Source organism: Phyllostomus discolor, chromosome 1 (assembly GCF_004126475.2).
Source record: "Phyllostomus discolor isolate MPI-MPIP mPhyDis1 chromosome 1, mPhyDis1.pri.v3, whole genome shotgun sequence".
Lineage (NCBI taxonomy): Eukaryota > Metazoa > Chordata > Mammalia > Chiroptera > Phyllostomidae > Phyllostomus > Phyllostomus discolor.
Window position 1 is genome coordinate 76734081 of NC_040903.2, and position 23842 is coordinate 76757922.

Genomic DNA, 23842 nt, shown 5'->3' on the forward strand with positions numbered 1-23842 from the left:
TATGCTCATTTTGTGCCAACTATGGCCAAGGGAGCTCCCTCGGGCTTATTCTGTCTTTTGGACAAACTTTAGTCTTTGGTAGTTTCTTTGTTTTCTGTCCCCCCACTCAAAATCCAGATTCCCACTGCTCCAGGTGAGCAGGTGGTCATTTCCCAAGGTGCTCTGTGACTAACGGGGACACGCAGTGACAGGCCTGTGTCTGCACGGCCCCAGGGTGCCCACTGCTCCTGGGCATCGCTTTCTTAACCTTCTAGCAGACATTGTTTAGGGATGCTGAAGACACTCCTTCTTAAGCTTTTAGCCATAGCTCAGAGAACATTATGTTAGAGAAGATCAACTCTGTCATTGTCACTCTTCTCCCCCGGCTAAAAAATGTGTTGGTTTCAAAACACGTGTAACCTGAAATTTATAACCTAAAATAGAACTTCATGAGATTCTTTGTCTTTCAGTCTTAGATGGATTATTGTGTCACTGTGGCCAAGGTCACAGAGCAGCTTAACATGTAGTTTATTTGTGTCTCATTGCACCTTCATAACAGATTTAAAATAAAGAGAAACTATTGCCAAATTCACACTTAATTAATTCAGTCTGTACAACTTGTGTTTGTTTGAACCACCTATCTTATAAAAAGAGCAAAAGCTTCTGTTTGGTGTTTATAGTTAAACTAAGTGAAAAAAAATGTATTCCTATGAAGTTCATTTCCACTTGGAGGCTGGCCTGTCATCAGCTGCTACATATATGCATTCACTCTGCTTATACAAAAAGCCATCTGTATTGATTTCTAATTTTTAAAACTAAAAGAGAATAATCTATCCTGTCAAATTTTTAGGTTCTTCACTTATGGCAATTTTCCACTAGAACAGCATCTGAAACAAATTCAAGAAGAAGCTCTGAGTAAATTTCAGAAAATTGAGCCAAGCACTGCAGTGCCAGCTCAGAAGCCTTGGGATAAGCCGGTGAGTGCCGTGCAGAGGATAATCAGTGTTTTACCAACCCGTTAATATGTGTGTTAATAAGAGGATTTTAAAAGTGGTTGTGAGCTCTGCTATATGTGTAAGATTTTCTCAAGCCTAAAGATGGTTATTTGTTTGAAAAGAAAGTTATTTTAGTGAAAAGCTTTTCTTGGACCATTTTATTTGTGTAGATAATCTGTACTGGTTTAAACCCCTTCATTCATATGCTGTGCCTGCTTCACACATCACGTGGTTTTACAGAGGGAGTTTCAGATCACCTGCGCCCCCGACTCACTGGCCGCAAATGCCTCTAAACAAACGACCGTCAGTGTCAGCTTCCTCTTACCAGAGTAAGTGTCCGTGTGAAGGTGGGGAAATGCAGGCAAGCAGGGTGTGGTGATCTCTCCAGTCGGGTGTGAGTGGGCACGTGGTTAGGATTCAGTATTGCAGCAGGTGTTGGATGTCTGCAGAGTTTTTAACATCTGGGATAGTATGAGGGGAAATCACTCTGGGTAGCCATTCAGAAGAAAAGTAACTTATTCCTCCCTGCATTTTAAAGCTCGTTCCTAGAGAAAAAACTGTGTTAGAGCAGTAGGTGTTACCACTGGGGTCACGGGTGCCTCTAAGTATGAGCACAGCACTGTGAGCACTGCCTCAGAAAAACATGTGGCCCACATAGCTCCATGTAATTGTCGAGAGCTGGACACCTGGAGGGCGTGTGGGTAGGAAGGAACCCTGGCACACTGCATCCCTGAGGGCTATCTGCCCTCAGAAGCTGCACGGCTGACGGTGCCCCATCTCCTCACTGCTTCTTGTCTGCTGCGTTGAGTGACAGTGTGGTTAGAACTGAAGTCCTATGTCGGAGTGCTTGGCACTCTCTCCTGTGATAGCATTTGATGTGCAGCTAAGCTGACTCTATGGTCTGGGACTCCCAGAAAAGCCCCAGTGTAGAAGAACTTTCCAAATAAAATTAAAAAAAAAAACTCTTTTGCTGATATAACTATTAAAATAGAGGTTGAAATGCAAGAATTTCTAGTAGAACTTCAGCTTCTTTGGAAATAAGTGTCAATGGATTAGTGATTTTAATGGTTTTGAGAACATTTATAAGGGACACTGGTTTCCGCTTTTTCTTGCACCCCTCAACCAATCTCCTTTAAATGAAGCATCACCAACACATTTGAAGCCTTCACATTAAGCCTTCTGTCTTCACTCTTGATCGGCGGGCCCAACTCCCCCTTCTACAAAGCCCTGATTGAATCTGGACTTGGCACAGACTTTTCTCCTGATGTTGGGTAAGTGTTATTGTCGGATCAGATCAGTTGTTCACCATTGGGGGCAGTTCTGATGTTTCACAGTGTCTGGACACATTTTTTTTTTAAAGATTTTATTCATCCATTTTTAGGGAGGGAAGGGAGGGGGAGAGAGAGAGAGAGAGAGAGAGAGAGAGAGAGAGAGAGAGAGAGGAGAGATCAATGTTGCTGGGGGTTATGGCCTGCAAGCCAGGAATGTACCCTGGCTGGGAATCGAACCTGGGACACTTTAGTTCCCAGCCCGCGCTCAATCCACTGAGCTACGCCAGCCAGGTGGACACATTTTTTTGTCATGACTAGGGAGGGAGGGTTACTGCCATCTGGTGGGTGGGGCCCGGGCAGTAGGATGCCTCACATCACACAGTGACAGGGTGGCCCCTTCCTGCCCCGGCATAGAACTGTGCGTTAGAGTATGGTTTCAGGACAAGTTCCTTATGTCCCCTATAGGGGGGATTTGGAGAAAGATGGCTCTCTAAAGATCTCAGAATGGCATACTGCTATCTGTGTTAAAAGTCAGGTCATTAAATATTTGAAATCTTAAGGTTTTGTAAAACTGAGCAGTTCTCTAGTTTTTAGATTTAATTTGCTATAATCCTGAAGTATAAGTTATAGTGATGTTGAGAAATGTTAAATAGATGTGATGTCTCTGTGACCAAGCATGTCTGAGAAGCAGGCATGTGAGGACACTGCTTTCATTGGCTTTGCCTTGGAGGACTTGGGGGTTCAGTGTTCTTAGCTCTGGTCTGCAGTGTATTTGATCTTTAAATGAAGCACATGGCAAGGGAGTGATGGAAGCCACACGGACTCTAATGCATGATCACCTTTCCTGTTCTAGATACAATGGCTGCACGAGGGAGGCCTTCTTCAGTGTGGGCCTGCAGGGGATTGCAGAGAAGGACATTCAGACAGTCCGAGACATTATCGACAGGACGATTGATGATGTCGTCACGTATGTATGGCCCTCTGCACCAGTCCCTTGCCTTCTCAGTTCCTGAATGCTTTATAGCAAGGGGCCAGCCAGGTCTCCTCCGTTGTTTGGCCATCTCTACATAATAAAACATATTTCTTCACATTTAGTTGCTTAAATATTGTCTCTGATCCCTTGCTGCAAAAACACTTATTTTAGGACTTCAGTCCTTTTTATTACTAAATAATACTGCATATATGAATATACCACATTGTTTATCCACTCATCACTTGATAGATGTTTGCATTGTTTCCAGTATTTTTGGAGGCAAGGATGAATACTGCTGCTATAAACATTTACATACAAGTGTTTGTGTGGATACATGTTCTCTTTTCTTTTGGCTAAACAACCCAGAGTAGAATTTCTGGGACAGATGGTAGTGCTTTGTGGGGCTACCCACCCCCCACCCCCACCAAAAAAAAAAAAACAGTTTATTTATAAAAAATTGTGGATTTATTCTTACATGTTTAAACTTTCGTCACCTTCAAAGTACTCTCCATTTGATGCACTGCACCTATCAAGATGTTTTTTCTGCTGCTCAAAACACTTCTTGAATGCATCAATTTTGATGCTAAAAGGCTTATGCTATTTTTTGTTTCACCTCTTCCACATCAGCAAAACATTTCCCTTTAAGGACTTTTTAATCTGGGGAAACAAAAAAAGTTGCTCAGGGTGAGATCAGGTGAATAGGGAGGGTGCGGCATGGGGTCATGCCGTTTTTGGTCAGAAACTGCTGGACACTCAGGCAAATGCATTGGAAGTCTTCAGAAACATTCACTGAAGCTGAACACAGCTTCTCACAACAACACCAGCTGGCACACTGAAACAGATGGGTTTCTAGAACACTAACCTAGTGGGGAAAGCCTGTACTACAGGGGGCCTGTTTTCCAGAAGATAATTCCATTTTCAGGAGGTCTCCTGTTGTATTTAATTTTTTGAAGAATTTTCAAATCAAATTGTTTTGCAAAGTGACTAAGCCATTTTAAATCCCACCCAAAATGTATGAAAACTCCAAATTATCTAATCTTTAGGACAGTCAGGTCCTCACAAATCTAACTTTTTGTTTATAATTATAGACATTCTGGCAGACTTGAAGTTGTCTTGGTTTGCATTTACCCAGTGGTTAGTGCTGTTGAGCAATGCTGCTTGTGCTTATTGGCCACTGCATGTCTTCTTTGGAATAATGTTTATGCAGATTCCTGATCAGTTCTTTAATTGGGTTGTGTGGCTTTTTATTCTAAAATTGGGTTATAATATATCTGTATATTCTGCCCTCAGCACCCAAAGTTTAGTCTCCTCTCATCGCCATATTTAACCCCATTTACCCTTTTCATCCTCCCTTCCACCCACCTTCCCCTCTGGTAACCCTCACACTGTTACCTGTGTCTGTAAGTTTGTTCCTTTGTTGTTTTCTGTTTTATATCTCACATGTGAGTGAAATCATGTGGTTCTCGTCCTTTTCCATCTGACTTATTCTGCTTAGCAATATATGCTTCAAGATCCATCCACGTCACAAATGGCAACATTTCATCCTTTCTTATGGCTGAGTAGTATTCCATTGTATGTATGGACCACATCTTCTCTATCCAGTCAACCATAGAAGGGCACTTTGGTTGTTTCCATGCCTTGGTTATTGTGAATAATGCTGCAGTGAACATAGAGGTGCATATATCCTTATGAATAAATGTTTTCACGTTTTTCAGGTAGGCACCCAGAAGAGGGATTGCTCATATGGTAGCTCTATTCTTAAATTTTTGAGCAACCTCCAAACTGTTTTCCTGTGGCTATACCAGTTTACATTTCTTGCAACAGTGCACAAAGGTTCCCTTCTCTCCACATCCTTTCTAACACTTGTTATTCCTTATCTTGGTGCTGACAGCCATTCTGACAGGTATAAGGTGGTACCTCGATGTGGTTTTGGTTTGTATTTCCTTTATAGCTAGTGAAGTTGGCCATCTTTTCATATGTCGGTTGGTTGTTTGTTTGTCTTCTTAGGAAAAGTGTCTAATCAGGTCCTCTGCCCATTTCTTAGATTGTTTGGGTTTTTTGTGTATGTAATTGTAGAGTTGTATGAGTTGTATGGAGTTCTTTATATATTTTGGGTATTAGCCCTATATTGAAGGTTTGCAAATATCTTCTCCTATTTGGTTGGATACATTTTTTAAATTTTTTTAAATATATTTTTTAAAGATTTATTTATTTTTAGACAGAGGGGAAGGGAAAGAGAAAGAGAGAAAAGTCAATGTGTGAATATGTGGTTGCCCCTCACACTCCCCCCATCAGGGACCATGCCTGCACCCCAGGCATGCACCCTGACTGGGAACCGAACCCGTGACACCTTGGTTCGCAGGCCAGTGCTCAATCCACTGAGCCACACCAGCCAGGGCGATTGGATACATGTTTGATTCACTGACAGTTTCTTGATGTACAGAAGCTTTTTAGTTCGATGTAGTTTATTATTTTATTTTTGCTTTTCCATTCCCTTGCCATTGGTGTCAAGTTCATAAAATTTGCTCTAGACCAAGGTGCATAAGTTTAGTACCTGTGTTTTCTTCTATATATTTTATTGTTTCAGGTCTTATCTTTAGGTCTTTAATCCACGTTCAGTTAATTTTTATGTATGGTGTCACATAGCACTCTAGTTTCATCGTTTTGCATGCGGCAGTCCAGTTTTCCCAACACCATTTATTGAAGAGGCTTTTCTTTCTCTGTTATGTGTTTGGCTTCTTGGTCAAAATCAGTTGCCTGTATACGTGTGGGTTTATTTCTGGGCTCTCAATTCTGTTCCATTGGGCTGTATGTCTGTATTTCTGCCCATACCATATTGTTTTGATTATTGCAGCTTTGTAGTAAAAAACATTTATTTCTTTTAATGTCTTTGTTTTTAATATTTCTTTAGGAAAGGATTTGAAGATGATCAAATTGAAGCTTTACTTCATAAAATTGAAATACAAATGAAGCATCAGTCTGTCAGCTTTGGACTCGCCCTGACATCTGTGTGTAATTTCTCAGCCATCTTCTTTCTTTTTTTGGTTACCTTTGGAATTAGTGGTTCTTAAAAGTAGAGGGTGGGGCAAAAGTAGGTTTACAGTTATGAGTGCATGTACACAGAGTTTATACTTGTATTATTATTTACTGTACTATTTTCCATACAAACAACTATAAACCTACTTTTGCCCCACCCAATACCTTGAAAGTGATGTTGTTTTGCATCTGATACAAATTCACTTTTAATTTATTTTATAATATTTTGTCTTTTTACTGGGTTGCTTCATTGGCTTTTTGGTATCTTACGTCTGTATGTAAATTAGATTTATACAGAACGCTTTAAATGGGTAGGGACTTATATAATAACTGTTGGTTTGTTGGTAATTATATGTTCTAAAAGTAATTTTCAAACCTGTGCTTTTTTAATATTTTTAGGAACAAAAAGTTTTAAATGAGTTTAGTTTTTCTTCTTTTTAATCAAAGAATGATTTAATTTTCATTATTATTAGCTATCTGTGGTATTCTTAAACACAGAAGCAGATTCTAATAAATGCCGCCGTTGGTGTTTAGTGAGCTGATGTGGAGTCGGTCGTGTAATGTGCTTTGTGGCTTTGAAATTCTCTGCTGCAGTACATAGCTTCCTGCTGGAATCACGACGGGGACCCTGTGGAGCTCCTGCAGCTGGGAAGTCATGTGGCTCGGTTCAGGCAGTGCCTTAAGGAAAATCCACAGTTTTTGCAAGAAAAAGTAAAACAATATTTTAAGGTAAGAAAATTGGAGAAGTTACATCTATAATTTTGAAGTTGAATTTTATAATGAGAGGAACATTAGGAATATAGTGTTATATATGTAAATCAATTTCTGTTAATGAATAGGTGACATGATTTCTTAATTATTAAAGATGTAAATGCTCGTATTAACTTAAACATTTGGTTTTCCAGGTTCAGGTGTGAGTTAGCTTTATTTCATGACTATATGTGTGTTATTTTTTATGTATGAGTATTTGCCTCTGTGTGTATTAACAAAACACCTGCATATATTTTTGTGCTCCTTTGTTAATGGAACATATAGAATATGAGAACAAGTCACCTACATGTGTGAATATTCTGGTTATTTTTATAAGGATATTTTGATGCTTGTTCCTTGTTTCTGTAGATTTCTAGGCACTTGTACTTGGTATGTACTTGTATGTCCCCTGGTAGATAGTCGTCAATATGGTAGAACTCCTATTAAGACCTGACCATGGCAGGGGGTGTGGGGGTAGGACTGCTACCTCTTGTGAAGGGTGATTGTTATGCCGAGGCCATTGTTTTGGACATCGGGCATGATTTGATCACTTGAACTGTGATCTCTCCAAGCTATTGTAAGCTGTTTTGCATAAAGTTTTTGTTTTACTAACTCTCCCACTTCTCTGTGGAATTACACATGAGCGTTCTGCACGAGAGTGTTTTTAGTTGTGAAATAAATAAAGGCAGCACATTAAGTCACCTAATAAGTGTGTTAGTCTGCATCTATTTTGTCCTGATAATTTGTAGTATACCAAGTGAAGATTGAGCCTTTGAGAGATAGTGTAATGAAGACTAGATAAAAATTAAATTGTTTTCTGTATTGTCTGTAATTTAGACTGAAATCAAAAATTTGTATTAATAAGTATAGTTTCCTTGTACAACTAAGGTGTAAAGAAAATGTTGCATATTGATACACTTATGGTTACAACATCATCATAATCATGCTAATAACAGTAATAACAGCCGATATGAATCACGCCATTTCTGCCTAGCAAGTATGACTGTAAGCATTTTGTCTGCCTCACGTGCTTTCTGCAGGGCAGCCTTTGGGGTGAGTTCTGCTGTGGCCACTGTTTGAAGTAGAAGGTGGGTCTCAGGACTAAGGGCACACAGGCAGAGAAAGGCCAGCCAGCGCCTCAGCCTTTAGTAACATCTTACTGTAATTTGGCTTTTTTGTTGTTGTCGTTGTTGCAGAATAATCAGCATAAATTGACTTTGTCAATGAAACCAGATGACAAGTATTCCGAGAAACAAGCACAAATGGAAAATGAAAAACTGAGGCAAAAGGTCAGCGCTCTTTCCCCGGAGGACAAGCAGCAGATCTATGACAAAGGTCAGGTGCTCAGCTTTGCTCCCAGTCATTCTCTATACTTTGCCCAACCCCAGTGAACTTCTTACTGACGAAGCAGTTGCAAAAAAGTCTTATTTCAACCAACAAGCATTTGTTGGGCACCTGCCAAGTTCTGTGTTGGGTGTTATGGGTTTAGCCCCAGTAGGATGGACCAGGGTCCATCTCAGAAAACTCACCCTGTAGTTGGGCAGGAAAGGCAGGAGTAGTGGAAATGGGGAAGCTTTAGAAGGTATGTTCACCTTCCAAATTTTAGAAGTACTTCCATATATCAGGTGCTGTGCTGTGCCACTAGCATGTGTGGTGTGTTGCACTGTGTGGTAAACTGCCCCCAGCACTGGGGACAGTGTGAGCTGTGAGAAAGAGGAGGCGGGTCTCGTCTCAGTGCTGGGAGAGGCATGAGCTGTGTTGAAGCCACACTCGGGTCGGCGTGGCGCGGGCACAGTGAAGACAGAAAGTTGTAGAATTTCTTATAGCACTGGACATAAACTTACTTTAAAGCCCAGTAGTCCTACCCTTGTTGACCCAGGAGAAATGAAAGCGTATGTCCATACAGAACTGGAGACAACTCACATCCCTCCAATGTGCTGTGTCCACAAAATTAAATACTCCTTGGCCATAAAGAGGAACAAAATACAGATACAACCATTGTTGATGAATCTCAAAAGCTTTTGTTTGCTGAGGGAAATTGGCCAGGCACAAAGAATCCCTACTGAGTGAGTCCATTTATGTGAAACCCTGCAAATGGCAAAGGGACAGCGACAGAAGGCAGGTGGAGCCCAAGTGGGGACAGGGAGAAGCCTTCAGAGAGCCAAGAAGGGACTTCCTGGGGTGTTGGACAAATGCTATATCATGACGTGGTAGTTCCATTACTTTATATATTTGTCAGAACTCACAGAACTGTATCTTCAAACTTGTGAATTTCAGCATATGAAAATTATGTATCCATAGTATCTTATTAAAATATACATGTAGTACACACACAAATATACCCCTTCCATTTTGACCAAGTTCAGTTTGAGCTGCTTTAATCTAGCAAAGGCAAAATTAGTGCCAATATGCAACCTATTCTTTACCTCTGAATTCTTTAGACATACTGTTATTTTAGATCTGCCCGTAAATTTAACGTGCTAATTGAATTATAAACACAAGCTTTTGTTATGTGAGTAGTAGTTGACAAATTTCCTCTTTCGTTTTTCTGGGGTTTTTTGTTTGTTTTTTTTAATTGAAGTATATTTGACGTACTGCTTTTGGGTGTACACACAATGATTTGCATACATGTATGTTGTGATGATCCCCATGGTGAGTCTAGTCAGCATCTGCCACCACACATGCAATTTTTTTCTTGTGATGAGAAATTTGAAGATTTACTCTCTTAGTAACTTTAAAATGTGCAACATAGTATTATTATTCTTTTATCCTCACCCAAGGACACGTTTACTGATTTTAGAGAGGGGGAAGAGAGGGTGAAGGAGAGGTGGAGAAACACCGATGTGAGTGAGAAACATCGATTAGTTGCTTCTCATACATGCCCCAACCGGGAATCAAACCCACAACCTAGGCGTGTGTGTGACTGGAAATCGGACCCAAAACCTTTCGGTTCACAGGGTCGATGCTCCCACCAAGTGAGCCATGCTGGCCAGGGCTGCCATGTAGTATCATTAACTGTGGTCGCCATGCTATGCCTCACCTCCCCGTGACTGACTGGTTTTATGTGCCCATGACCCCTTGCACCCATACTTTCCATCTCCCACCCCTACCTCTGGAACCACCAGTCTGTTCTCTGTATCTGTGAGCTTGATTTTCTTTGTTTCTTTTGTTTCTGTACTTTGATTTCACATACAAGTGAGATCATATGGTATTTGTTGTTTTCTAACTTACTTCACTTAGAATAATGCCCTCAGTTTATTCATGTTGTCGCTAATGACAAGCAAGTATTTCCTTTTTTATGGGTGAATGATATTCCGTTAGGTATATGTACCACATTTTCATTAATAATTTAACATTTTTTAAATTTATTTTTCAATTATAGCTGGCATACAATACTATATTAGTTTCAGGTGTCCCTCACAATGGTTAGACATTTATTTGCCTTTCAGAGTAACCCCCGATGAGTCAGGTACCCACCGGGCACCATACACAGTTCATACAGTTTTACTGACTGCATTCCCTGCGCCGCACCTCACAGCTAGCTCAGTGACCCTTTTTATCACTGGGTTGGTTCTTCCTAAGCCCTTTCACTTTTTTTTCCAGCCTCTCAACCCGTCACCTTCATCAGGTGACGGTCAGACTTTCTCTGGATCTATGAGTTTGTTTATATTTTATTTGTTTATTTGTTTTGCTCTTTTAGATGCATATATAAGTGAAATGTGGTTTAGTCTCTCCCCGACATATTTCACTTAGCATAATATCCCCTAGATCCATTCATGTTGTCACAAATGATACATTCCATTCTTTTTAAGGCCAAGTAATATTCCATTGTATATATATATATGCACTACATCTTTATCCATTCATCCATTGGTGGGCACTTAGGTTGCTTCTGTATCTGGGCTGTTGTGAATAATGCTGCCATGAACGTAGAGATGCATATATATATTTTCAAGTTAGTGTTTTTATTTTCTTCAGATGAATATCCAGAAGTAGAATTGCTAGATTATGTTATAGTTTTGTTTTTAATTTTTGAGGAATCTCCATACTGTTTTCCACAGCAGCTGCACCAATTTACAGTCCCGTCCATAGTGCACGAGACATCCTCACCACTGTTTTCTGGGGGTCTTTGATAGTATCTGTCCTGATGGGTGTGGTGTGGTATCTCACTGGTTGGATTTGTAGTTCGCTGATGATTAGTGGTCCTGTGAATCTTTTCATGTCTCTGATGGCCAGTCTGTATGTCCTCTGGAAAAATGTCTATCCAGTGCTCTGGCCACTTTTTAATTGGATTTTTTTGCTCTTGAGTTACGTGAATTCTTTCTATTTTTGCATGTAAAACTCTTTAACAGACATATGATTTACAAATATTGTACCCCATTCTATAGGCTGCTTTTTCGTTTAGTGGATGGTTTTTCTTGCTGTGCAGGGTTTTAGTTTGATGGAGTCTCACCCGTCTTGCATTGTTTTTGTTTTTGTTTTTTTTTTTAATTTTGCTATTGCTGTAGAAGATTTTTTAAAAATTGCATTTATTGTGGTATCATTGGTTAATAACATAAATTCCAGGTGTGCACCATTACAATATTCAGCACCTGCGTACTCTATTTGTGCTCACCACCAAATGTCTGGTTTCCATTCATTACCATAAATGGGGCGGGCAAAAGTTCATGTGGAAAAAGACATGTAGGTTATGATCTAATAATAACACAGGAGCAAACTGTCTTGTGCACTCATAGTTGTAAACCTGCTTTCGCCCCCACCCCGCCCCCCGTGTATGACCCTTTACCCACTTCGTCCTGCCAACATCCCGTCTCCCTTTCCCCTGGTACCATCATTCTGTTGTCTGTCTGTGAGTGTCCTTCTGTTCTTTGTTAGTTTGTTGCTTTCTTGTTTTATATTCCACATATGAGTGAGATCATTCCCTGTCTAACTTATTTTGCTTAGCATAATGCTCTCCATCCATGTTGTGGCAAATGGCAATTAAATTGGTGCAGCCATTATGGAAAACAGTATGAATTTTCCTTAAAAGATTAAGAATACATCTGTCATGTGATTCGGCAGTTCATCTTCTGGATATTTACCCAAAGAAAGAGGAAACACTGGTTTGTAAAGGCATGTGCACCCTGTGTTGATGACAGCAGCATTTACAACAGCCAAGACTCAGAAACAACCATCTTCCATTCTTGCGTGAAGCCATTTGTGGAGGAGATAATCCCACACCTAGGCCACAGGGCAGAGCTCCCTTGGAGGGGTGTGCTGTTTTAAGGAAACAGTTACTCTAGTCCACACCCATGTGTGAATGAATGGAAGCTCATATTACAAAAGTGTGCTTTTATTTTATAGATCACTGCAGAGTTTGTTAAGTAGGACTCAGTGCTAGTACATTTAGTGGCTGCTTCAGCTCATTCAGTCTTACATGTGTACTCCAGTGTGAGGAACCAAGTCCAATCTACAGATAAGCACCAAGGGAAAAATGGGAATGGGAAGTTATTTAATTAATTAAAAATCCTAAATAACCTGGCCTAGAGTTTTTGGGGTGTCTATATGTAATGGGTTAAGTACAATGAAGGGAGTTCACCTGATGAGAGGATGAGATGGTGCCAGAGGTCACTCAGTATTCAGAAAAGAGCAGCGGGTATTTCAGAGGACGAAGGAGGTGAGCCCTTGAACTGTTGCCAGAATTAGACTGGCAAAGAGGCAAGAGACCTCAGCTTTTGCAGGCCAAATGCACAGAATCACAGAATCAGTCTGAGGGGCAAGGGGTCGGAAGACCTGGCTTATCAGGGTGGGTGCCCACCAGGTGAGGAGGGCCTTGAATGTCCAGGAGGACTGTGTAAGGTGCATGGAGCCCTGTCCCCTGTGTGCCATGGGACGAGCTGGGATGGAGCCTCGGAGGGAGGTGTGGGCCAGCCTGTGCTCAGACCCCAGGCCCCACCTCGGCAGGACCTGTAATGAGCTGCCCCAAAACCCACCTCCATCTGAGGAGCCGGTTTTGCGGTCACTGGCTCTAAGGGAACTTCAGGGAAGCAGACACTGGGGGATCAGTTATCTTGTGAAATGATGCACGTTTTGTGTTTGAATTATGCGGTCTGATCACACATGCACCACTCAGCTCTACCCTTGGCCACCCACGATACTGTTTGGGTCCTTCCCCTGACGGTCGGGTGGTTCTGTGCAGACTCCGAGAAAGAGCCTCTCCCCTCGGATCAGATCAGTGCAAGAGCAGGCCCAGAATATGTGTTTTTAAGCATGTTTCTAATTTGAGCGGTGTATGTGATGGTACAAACATTTTGCTAAGGTGATATGAAATAAGAATAAAGTACAAACGTTACTAAATTTCAGTCCAGCAGCAAATAGTTTGAAAGCTCTAAAAATGAGTTTTATCAGTCTTGTCTAGTATAAAACCTGGGAGGCCGAAACCCACCTGAGCAAGTCCAGCTCCCGCCCGCACAGCTGAGACTGAGGATTAGGAAGGAGCCACCTGCTGGGCAGTGCACTTATTGTGTTCCTGTGTCTGCTTGCTTGGGGTGGTGGTGCCCATGGCCCCAGCAGTGGGTGCCACTGAGTGACAGAGGAGATGAACTGTGTAACACCTTTCAGTTATTATCCTAATATTCACCCTGCCCCTTTTTTCCCTAGGTTTGGAGTTACAGACTCAGCAAAGCAAAGCTCAGGATGCGTCTTGTCTGCCGGCGCTGAAGGTGTCAGACATTGAGCCCAGAATTCCATTCACTGAGCTGGCGGTGGCCCTGGCAGGTCAGTGTGAGCTCTGGCAGGCATAGTGCCTGGGCCCCTGGGTAAAGTCGCAGGAATAGAGTTGGGTGTGCTTCTTTGTCATAAACCATGGGAGCACCCCTGTAACTTTCTAGCCCTGTTCTTGATGTTTCCTTATTAGTGTTACCACTCAGTGACAATAGACTTCTCTACTCAGGAGGGGCCTGTCCTTTCCTCCCAGTGGGTGTGGCAGGCTCTTTCACCCCTGCTTCTGGAGTCACGAGTCAGAGTGGTGCTGCGGCTGCTTTAGATGCAGCTCTTAAAGGACACAGGTGCCCTTTGAGCCCCTGCCGCTCACACTGTCCAGCTCAGCCAGCAGTCTAGGAGAGGAGACAGCATGTGGATGGACCGGAAGTGCGCACGGTGCCTTGTATTGAGGCGTGGGGAGCCCCAGGGAGGTGCAGGCCAGTGGCATCTCTGGTTCGTCCCAGAGTTTCCCCCTCGTCTGTCCCTCTGGCTTCTGGCCGCAAGCACAGGAGGCCCCTCTGCAACAGTGCCCCTTATCAGGGTGGATGTTTAACTTCCCCATGGCGTGACTTGAATTAATTGCTCTATCCTGAGGCACTTCTGACAGCAGCCTTGCACTTTGACTTGTCTCCTCCAGGAGTGTAGAGCAAATCTGAGCATCACGTGGACTTCTGTGAAGCATCTATCACTTGCCTTCTGTTTGTCACAGGGCCTGTCCTGACTGTGTCTGAGTTTACATGCCTGGGGTGCACACACAGGGGAGGGCCTGTCCTCTGGAGAGCGGGGTTAATGTCTCACTGCTCTTCTAACCACCCACAGCTTGGGTTTATCTGTGAAGGTCATTAAGTGATTATCGTAAAATTAGGGAGGACAAGTTGGTCATCACAGAGTACCTTAGTTCCTTTGCTGGGTTAGGGCTCTGTGCTAGGGATGTAAAAATAGAACACAGTACATTCCCTTGGGGCATTCGGGACCATGGGAGTCATGGGTGCCAAGAGCTCACAGACACTCTGTGGCAGGGGCTTCACGGTGGGCATCAGGGTCCTGAGGAGGGAGTGTTTGGGAGGGTGAGTGGCATTGGGCTGGGTGAAGAGTGTTGCAGGAGTGACAGAATCCAGTCTGAAGAAAGGTTTGAGGTGCACAGACTCCAGCAGGGACCGCCTTGACTTCCAGGCAGTGATAAAACCCGAGGCACAGCGTTACTGTCTCCTAACTCTTCAGGTAGCCCAGGCGCTTTAGTATTGAGGACACTGAGGACTGCTTAAATTTTTGCCATAATAAAAGTACAGTAGGGAATGTGTCTAAATTGCAGCAAATGAATTGCAGCAAATTTCTCTACCAACATAAATCTTAAACCTTCGTCCTTGAACAGCATTACCATTTAAAAAATATTAAACAGTGGTCACATGATTAAAATTGTACTGGTAGAAAAATGAAAGGTAAACGCCTCTGTTGGTGCAGCTGGAGACGTCCCCGTCCAGTACTGCGCCCAGCCCACCAACGGCATGGTCTACTTCAGAGCCTTCTCCAGCCTGAACACCCTGCCCGAGGAGCTGCGGCCCTACGTGCCGCTCTTCTGCAGCGTCCTCACCAAGTAAGACGCGCGTGTGTGCCGCTCTGCACACACTTGTACGTTTTATCGGTGGATATTCTCTGTGTGTATCTGTTTTGTTTTAATGACTCTATAATCACTTTTCAGTGAATCACTTGTACAAAATCCATAGCATTGTTACAGTATATAAAGGCTACTATATTTTCTTTCCAAAATATAGTACATTAAATATTTATAAACCTTGGGTATAAACAATAAGTTCTTTATGGTTGTCAAAGGAATGATGGCTTTACATCAGAAAATTTAATTAAATCTGACACTTGGGCCTGGGGTGGCCTTGAGAGGCCATGTCGTGTGCCCTCGTCGGCCTAGCTGGTTCTGTGATCCCGTCATCCTGGGTGAGCAGATGTGGCCTGCAGTGCGCATCTGAGGTGGAAGAGGTTTGTGCAGGCTGTGTACTGCTTGACTGAGTTAAGCTCATGATTCAGGATGATGGGGCAGAGATCGAGTTTCTGATTTGGGAGCTCTCTGTGCTATTCGCAGGCTGGGCTGCGGCGCCCTCAACTACAGGGAGCAGGCTCAGCAGATAGAACTGAAAACGGGTGGGATGAGCGTGTCTCCCCACGTGCTCCCCGACGACTCGCATCTGGACACCTACGAACAGGTAGTGGTTGTTTCTTCGTCACAGGGTGCTCGAAGCTTGGTTTCTCTGGTGTCTGTTTCTTTCTTTTAAATTATGTCATAATTATTTGTTCTCTTTTCTTTCCTGATTTAGGGTGTGCTGTTTTCATCTTTCTGCCTCGATAGAAACCTACCAGACATGATGCACCTGTGGAGTGAGATGTTTAACAGGTAGCTTGATTTGCAGAGGTGTTAGTCCCGGGGGCATATCACAGATCTGGTCTGCAGTGTGCTCAAGGCAGGAGGCTTCCCTCTCTGCTGGGCTTATTTCAGAGCCTGATATTACTTACAATTCCCACAGACTTGTAAAGTTTCTGCAGATGTCTACATGTCTGAAAACTTATACTTGATACGTTCTCCGGGCTATTGAAGAGGGCCTGATGCGGCTCCAGGAACTTAGTATACTTTCCTTTGTCTGTAGCCCGTGCTTCGAAGAAGAAGAACACTTCAGAGTGTTGGTTAAGATGACCGCTCAAGAGCTGTCCAACGGAATCCCAGACTCTGGGCACCTCTACGCATCCATCAGGGCGAGCAGGACCCTGACGCCCGCGGGAGACCTGCAGGAGACCTTCAGTGGGATGGATCAGGTGACAGGCTGAGGGGGCATTGCGTATTCTGGGTTAGCCAGGTCTTGCACAGTTGCTAATTTCTCTGGCACTAAATTGTTTATATCTCAGAAAAGCTAACTCTAACTGACCAGATTTCATGGGGAACTACTCTCGTCCTTCTTCCCCCCACCTCCCACAGTGCCACCCTCCCCAAGGCAGGCAGGTGCCTCGAACACGCAAGCACAGAGTCATGGTTCCCATTGTCCGGGGTGTCTGGTTTCCAGACTGGGGAGGAGTCTCTGGTCCCTGCTCCGCCCCAGGGGCTCCCCGCTCTGCCTGGGGTGTCTGGCCCTATGTGCGGGTCCCTTTGCTTTAGGTGAGGCTGATGAAGAGAATCGCAGAAATGACAGACGTCAGACCCATCCTGAGAAAGCTCCCGCGTATCAAGAAGTATTTGTTAAACTGCGACAGTATGAGGTAGGGGTTTGTGGTTTGTTTCTGAGCAAAGATCTTACGGTTTATCCCATTTCATTAAGTGTAGTGTGGAGATGCTCTTCATGTGCAGTTGTGTTTACTACACTACAGACTTAACTACAACACAGAAAGAAAGCTTGATGTAGGTTACAGAATTGATTGTAGACTAAAGAACTTCTAATTAAGAAATCATTTCATATAGGAAAAAAGGAATAATATTTTAAGTTCAACAAATGTTGAGGGAGATGGAGAAGGCAAGCTAATCTCATCCTAAAACTGTGAGGTAGATTGACTGCAAATATTCAGGTGTTGCTCCTGAAAGTGAACAGCAGATCTTCTGTAAATGAGCCATCGGTGAGACCCAGCACAGGTTAGCTTGCTCAAGACCAGAGTGAAAAAGAAAAGTTCTTGTAAGAATAATTATTATATGATAGTTTAGGAAGACACCTAGCAGCTCAGCCATTCACAGAGAGTTGGCCTGACCACCTCAAGTTTGTGAGTGTGAACAGAGTGTAAAAATGATTGAGGGTTGTTGTGTCGTCAGTGGCCTGGATTTAAATAGCTTGTAGCTCTCCGTGGAGAACTGTAGCTCTGCCTTGTCCGTCAGTTCCTAGGAATCACTGGCAGCTTCCCCCAGACCACCTGGATGGCAGGAGGGGAGCCCTGCAGCTGAAGCTGGGCCTTGCCCCGGGAAGGACTGACTGCCAGTTTTGGGCCAGCACTGACACTGGGACCGGACACATAGTGTCTTAGGCATCTTAAGGACTGGAACCACCTGTTTCCTCCTCCATAAAACACTGCTTTGCAGAGGCAGGTTTATGGCAAAGAAGAGAAGACTAAATGCCATGCAGTTGGTATAGAGCCTGGAATGGTACTTAATATTAATTTCACTGAAGTAAAGTTAGGATTTAGGACCAAAGGAAGAAAAATGCACTGTCAATTTACTGTATAATTCAAGTAACTATTATAGTGTTATCTGTGATTCTGTAGAATTTGGAAGACTTATGTAAAAATATTTTTTTTTATTTTGGGGGGACAACTTATAATTTCCTACTTTAATGAGCAGTTTTCATCTTCACACTGTTGATTTCTCTGCTAGACGGGAATTGCAGTTTTCAGTCTATGACTGTGTAAGTCTGAAGGTGCTGGCAGACATATTCTCTGTGCATCTACAGAAATACAAAACTTAGGGTCAGAAATGCTGTCTTTTTGTCTTGACAGCTGTTTATTAGCTGTAACCCAGTGAAAGGCAGGATAGGCTTTCTGTTAACTGGAAACCACTGTGGTGAAGTGTCGGCTATGTTATTTCCATATTTGGCTGCTGTTTATTTTTAATATTTTTGAGCATTATTTTATACAAAAACAACATTATCCCCTTTAAATTTTGTTATTTATACAAGATGTAGTAAGGGTTTTCTGTGCGTATGTGATTTTTTAATCAGGTGTGCAGTGAACGCAACCCCGCAGCAGCTGTTTCAGACGGAACGAGCCGTGGGAGACTTCCTGAGAAGCCTTGGGCGAAGTAAGAAGGAGCGGAAGCCGGTGCGCCCCCACGTGGTGGAGGTGAGAGCCCGTCCATGAGGGCGGGCCCCAGACCATCCTGTGTGTGGGTGCCTGTCCCTGTCTCTGACAAGAAGACCAGGTGGCGGAGTGGATTCAGTCCAGCCCCTCGCTGACCCAAGTAGAAGTGAATCCAAACCCTGTAGTTTGGACTTTGATCTGTGCTCCTGCTGTTACTGGAGCCTGCAGTGCAGCATGTCCTGATGAGGAAGGACACCGGGGGCTGGGATTCACAACAGCCCAAAGCAGTGACCTGGGAGGTGGGTCTCCCTGTTGTCAGGGAGGCTTTCGCCTGACTCAGTAACACATGGTGTGTTTCTAGAGTAATCACATCTAGGAAGTTCTAGTCAGAGTGGGTTTAATCGACCTCATCAAGGTCAGTAGAGAAGCCTTACCTCCCACACCGAAGGTCGACAGTTTGTACATTCTGTGGAGGACTGACTTCCACTCTCTCCTTCTTGAGATCTATGCGCCCCTTATCCCTGACCGGACCTGCGTCCCTGCGTCCCTGCCTGTGACCGAGGAACCACGTGGAAGGGGCGTGGTGCCTCGGCTCCAAGGCCGTCTGAGAGCCCATACGGAAATTTTATGTGTAGTCAAAACAGTATTACTTAAAACACTTAAGCAATTGTGTCCTAACACTTACTAGTTCTATGAATTTTCCGGAATGTATCTTCTGAGCTGTTTCAACTGAGTTTAAGATTTTTCTTGTTTCTCTTGGAAACATTTTTAGAAACCTGTACCTAATGGACCCGGGGGAAGCCCACACGTTAGTGGCTGCCAAGTCATCAGGAAGCTGGTCACGGTAAGTAAGCACGGCCGTGGTTCTGTCCTTTCAGAACCAGCTGTTCCCGGCTAGACTGTGACCTACTGGGTGGCTGGTGGCCTGTCCTGGGTTGCCAGTCAGCTGCCTCACTCTGCCAGAGTGCAGGGCCAAGGGGTCCCGTCTCTTGTCCTGGTGCCCACAAAGACCTTTGTTCCTCACATGGTCTTCTCATCAGTGTGTCTCAGTGTTAATGTAACTGCCGAATCAGTATCAATTCCCCTCCAGTTGGGCAGTGTCATCCTTTCCACCCCCTCAGCTTGGGTGCTCTGGGCATTCGCTTTGGTTCATCACAGAGAAGGCAATGGACTATGTTCTTGGAGAAAAATGGGAAGAAGAAGAAACCTTGCACAGTCAGTGAGAAAAATGGGAATGACTCAGGTGAAGATTGCATTGTACTCGTGTGGGGTGACATAATCACCTGTGCCTTGCTCTCAGATAGATACGAGACCATGGCTGGTGCGGCCCACAGGAAGCGGGGCATTCCGCAGCCCAGGTGGCCCCCCCACGGGTAGTACCTGTGGGCCACCTCACCACAGGGTAGCCTCACTGGACATTCCCTCCGCAGGAGCCCACTTTCAAGCCGTGCCAGGTGAAGACGCACTTCCTGCTTCCATTCCCCGTGAACTACGTCAGCGAGTGTGTCAGAACTGCCCCCTACACAGACCCCGACCATGCCAGGTATGCATGAGGCAAGCATGAAAACCACAGCCAAGGAGGGGATGGGTGGCCAGGGGGAGAGGTCAGGGAGGGAGAGGTCGTGGGTCCACAGAAGCTCAAAAACCCAAGGCTGCCACTGGGTTCCAGAAAAAGCTTATGTAGAAAATGTAATCACAGTGTGTTGATCAGGGTTTTCATTGGTTTATTTCCCTGTTTGTAGGAAAAAGACACACTCTCTATGCTAGGCTATCAGAATAGGGATTGTATTTCTACTATAAATAGAAAAATGTAGAGTTAAACCATGAAAATATTACAAAAGGTATCCCAGGGTAGTATGATTATTGATATTTTTGCCCCATTTTGTATTTTGTCATTTTCCAACAGTGAATGTTCATTAGGTAACATAGAAGTAATAGAAATTTCTAAAGAAAAACACATGGAGGATAGACCTCAGTCCCTGCAGGGCAAGCAGAGCCCGCCTGCCTCGGACCCTGGGCTGGGGCTCCCCCGGTGAGGACCACACAGCCACCTCACTGCCGTCTTTAAGACCATGCGTCTCGTTCCTCCCTTTAGCTTCTCATCTGTCTTGTGTCACCTGCTCAGGAGCAAGTGCTGGGCTGAGTGCTCACACAGAGCTGAGCAGGCCTGTGCCTCCTGCGATGGCAGCCTCACTGAGGTGTGGCCCTGCTCACTCTGTCCTGGCAAGGTGCTTTCTAGAACCTTCCTTTTCCCTTCCTTTTCCCTTCCCGGGCATCACCTGTTAGCATTCATGATGGAAGTTAGTGGGAATGTAGGAAACATGCATTCCAACGGAATGAACCCTTAGGGAAGATGCCTGTGGAAAGCTAGTCAAGAGCTCTCCATGTGCAAATACACACAGCAGTTAAGAGGAAGGTGGAAGCGAGTGAGGGAAGGTGTCCCCTTCCCCTGTCATCCAAGCCATTGCTGCTTCATTTGTGTTTGCACTTAATTACACACTTGACAGTCTTTTAGATTACTGCTTTTTATTATATACTTCCCTGCTGGCCATGATTTTAACTTGTACTTTTTACTCATTTATTTCAGTCTTAAGATCCTGGCACGTTTGATGACTGCTAAGTTCTTGCACACAGAAATTCGAGAAAAAGGCGGTGCTTATGGTGGCGGCGCCAAGCTCAGCCGTAATGGAATATTCACTTTTTACTCGTATAGGTGGGTTTCTCTCTGACCGTATTGTGCATGTGGACACAGCATCACGTCCCGGACAGTCGCTGGCTCTGTTCAGGCACCAGTGTCGTCCTTTCATACATTGGAGTGAACTGGAGGAAAACTGTTACCATTTTTTCCCGCCTCTTCGGCACTTAACCATACCCAGCACTATCCTTTTGGTTTTAGGGACAACAACAGCAGGAGAGATGAAGAAACATTTTGCCTTAAATGAGTCCTGACATTTGGTGACAAGTGTATTTTAGTAAAAGGCGGCTGAGCTGCCCGGCTGGCGTAGTTGCAGAGCTGGGCTCCTGGGCTGCGCAGGCTGCTTTCGCCCTTTCCATGTGCCGTGGCCCTCTGCCTGAGGACATGCACTCCAGTGGTCCAGGGAAAGGACAAATTGTTGGTGCCTCTGAGGCTCTCTTTGTGCCCTGGATGGCTGCGAACTCTGAGCACTTCCCGGTGTGGGTGCTGGGAGCTGTGGGAGGACAAAACTGCCCCTGAGCCCCACCCTCCATATCTGCCACACCATGGAGTGCTGGGTCTGTCGTATGAGCAAAGGCCTCTGCAGCTCTCCCCAGTCAGACAGGGAAGGCTCTCAGAAGTTGGCCCAGATGTGGGTGGCTATTCAGCTATTCTGAGTGCATCCTTTGGAAGTGAGAGTTTTCACTGAACCCATCTTGGCGTTTCTCCACAAGTCTTCCTCCATTCAGTCTGACTTCCTTCATCCACCTGCTTCCGCTCCCCAGGGAACCTGGTGGTGAGGCTGGGTGAACGGCCACGTCTCCAAGGGGAATGAGACGGTCAGGTGGCCTGCGCGGCCAGGTACAGATTTCCAGAGCATTGATGTTTGGACTGTGCATTAAAGTAGAGCCATTTACAACTATAAAGTGTTGAAGTTGTAATGTCAGCACACGACTGCTGCTTGTTTTTCCGATGGTAAATGCATGGGTGGCTGACTTTTTGGGTCTCCTAGGGATCCACATTCAACAGAAACACTCCAGTCATTTGCGAAGGCCATCGAGTGGGCCAAGTCGGGGAGTTTCTCACAGCAGGACATCGATGAGGCCAAGCTCTCCGTGTTCTCTGCCGTGGACGCTCCCCTGGCTCCTTCAGACAAAGGTATGTGGAGTGAAAAACAATCACCCTGATGTGTGGCGTGACCAGGCACTCCCAGGTGGAGTTCCTGGGTTGTGTGCCCATCTCACCCCACTCCCGCCGCCACCTCCTTGCTGATGCACAAATACTCACCTCGAGAGTGAGCATCTCAGTGTTTGCCACTTGAAAGGGGTCCCATTCCATCACCTCACAGCTTCAGTGGGCTGTGAGGGCCCAGGCAGTGTGACCGGAGTGGGGCGGAGACCGTCCTGACTTGGCCCTCACTCCTCTCCATCTTCTCCGAAGGGGAGTGGGTCAGCGTCAGCACCCAAGGAACGGGCCACCGCATGCTGTCACCCCTCAGTCACCTGTGTTCCCTTCAGGGCTGGACCACTTCCTGTACGGCCTCTCGGATGAGCTGAAGCAGGCACACAGGGAGCAGCTCTTCGCCGTCCACCGCGAAGGTCTCATTGACGTGAGCAACAAGTGAGTTCAGCCATGTGGCCCAAAGTGTTCAAAGATTTCCTTTGACTCCGACTGGCCCCTGACATGGAAACAGCCCTAACTCCCCCTACCTGCCTTTGTAGGTACCTTGGCGTCGGGAGGAGCACTCACGGGCTGGCTCTGCTGGGACCAGAGAACTCCAAAGTCGCCAAGGACCCGTCCTGGATCATCAGATGACGAGCAGCTCCGCTGCGCACAGGCACTCAGCTAGTGCAGGCTCACGGGCCCCTGAGCAGTAAGCCGGGGCCAAGTTGAATTTGAAAGGTTAGAGCAGTGATAGTTTTCTCCAAATATCTTGATCATTTATCACTGTGCACTTGCCAAAGGCATGTACTTGCCTGGCAAGTGAGACTCTCCTATCTTAAAGGAAATGGGCAATCATGAAGAAATTAATTGCATAATTATGCATTAAGTGCCATAATTATGCATTAAGTGCCAGAGATGAACATATTATTAAGACTTTTTAATGATGGTAGAAATGCTTATTTCACCTTATTAACCCTAGAATATTTATTTAAATATTTAAAGATAAAAGGCAACTCTGACCTACCTGTGCATTAGTCATTTGTAAATGACATTTTCTAAGGAGTTCTTAGGACCTTTACTAAAGTATGAGTGAAATGAACGAAGGTATTCCAGCATGTGCCTTGATTTATAAAAAAGTGTGGTCACACCAAGGACCTGGAAAGTCTAAACAAATGGACCCCAAGCAGGGCAGCCTGGCGGATCCCCTTCCAAGACCTGGTGCGTGTGGAGTTCTAAAACGTTAATTTGTCCCAGTATCATCTTGACTGAAAGGCTCTGGCTCATCCGTTACTCACTTTATGTTTTTTAGACAGAAAGTAAACTTCTCAGCGCTAGTCCTGCCTTTATCGTTTGATCCTCAATTCCTGAGCACACCCCACAGGCAGGCCTGGCTCTGCTGGGTCCTGCAGGTGCTCCTGTCTTAGGGGGTGGAGGTCACTCTGTGGTCGAGCATGTCTGTTAGTGCCAGTTTTCAATGGTCTCG

At 44.7% G+C, this 23842-nt stretch overlaps 1 protein-coding gene across 2 annotated transcripts in view; it reads left to right on the forward strand.

Moving 5' to 3' along the window:
* PITRM1 (pitrilysin metallopeptidase 1) overlaps positions 1 to 23382 on the forward strand; it is a 35517-nt gene extending 12135 nt beyond the window's left edge. Inside the window, exons 8-27 of one of the 2 annotated variants that reach the window (XM_028506736.2) lie at positions 830 to 956; positions 1215 to 1303; positions 2117 to 2245; positions 3099 to 3212; positions 6130 to 6226; positions 6849 to 6983; positions 8201 to 8339; positions 13644 to 13760; positions 15207 to 15339; positions 15841 to 15961; positions 16073 to 16149; positions 16400 to 16565; positions 16903 to 17003; positions 18443 to 18563; positions 19294 to 19365; positions 19952 to 20064; positions 21109 to 21234; positions 22208 to 22353; positions 22713 to 22815; positions 22917 to 23382. In XM_028506736.2, coding sequence (XP_028362537.1) covers positions 830 to 956; positions 1215 to 1303; positions 2117 to 2245; positions 3099 to 3212; positions 6130 to 6226; positions 6849 to 6983; positions 8201 to 8339; positions 13644 to 13760; positions 15207 to 15339; positions 15841 to 15961; positions 16073 to 16149; positions 16400 to 16565; positions 16903 to 17003; positions 18443 to 18563; positions 19294 to 19365; positions 19952 to 20064; positions 21109 to 21234; positions 22208 to 22353; positions 22713 to 22815; positions 22917 to 23010 — 2320 coding nt within the window. In that variant the 3' untranslated portion in view covers positions 23011 to 23382. Of the gene's footprint in view, positions 1 to 829; positions 957 to 1214; positions 1304 to 2116; positions 2246 to 3098; positions 3213 to 6129; positions 6227 to 6848; positions 6984 to 8200; positions 8340 to 13643; positions 13761 to 15206; positions 15340 to 15840; positions 15962 to 16072; positions 16150 to 16399; positions 16566 to 16902; positions 17004 to 18442; positions 18564 to 19293; positions 19366 to 19951; positions 20065 to 21108; positions 21235 to 22207; positions 22354 to 22712; positions 22816 to 22913 lie in introns of both variants that reach the window. The other variant, XM_036025067.1, reaches the window with a different exon arrangement.
* Positions 23383 to 23842: the final 460 nt, after the last annotated feature.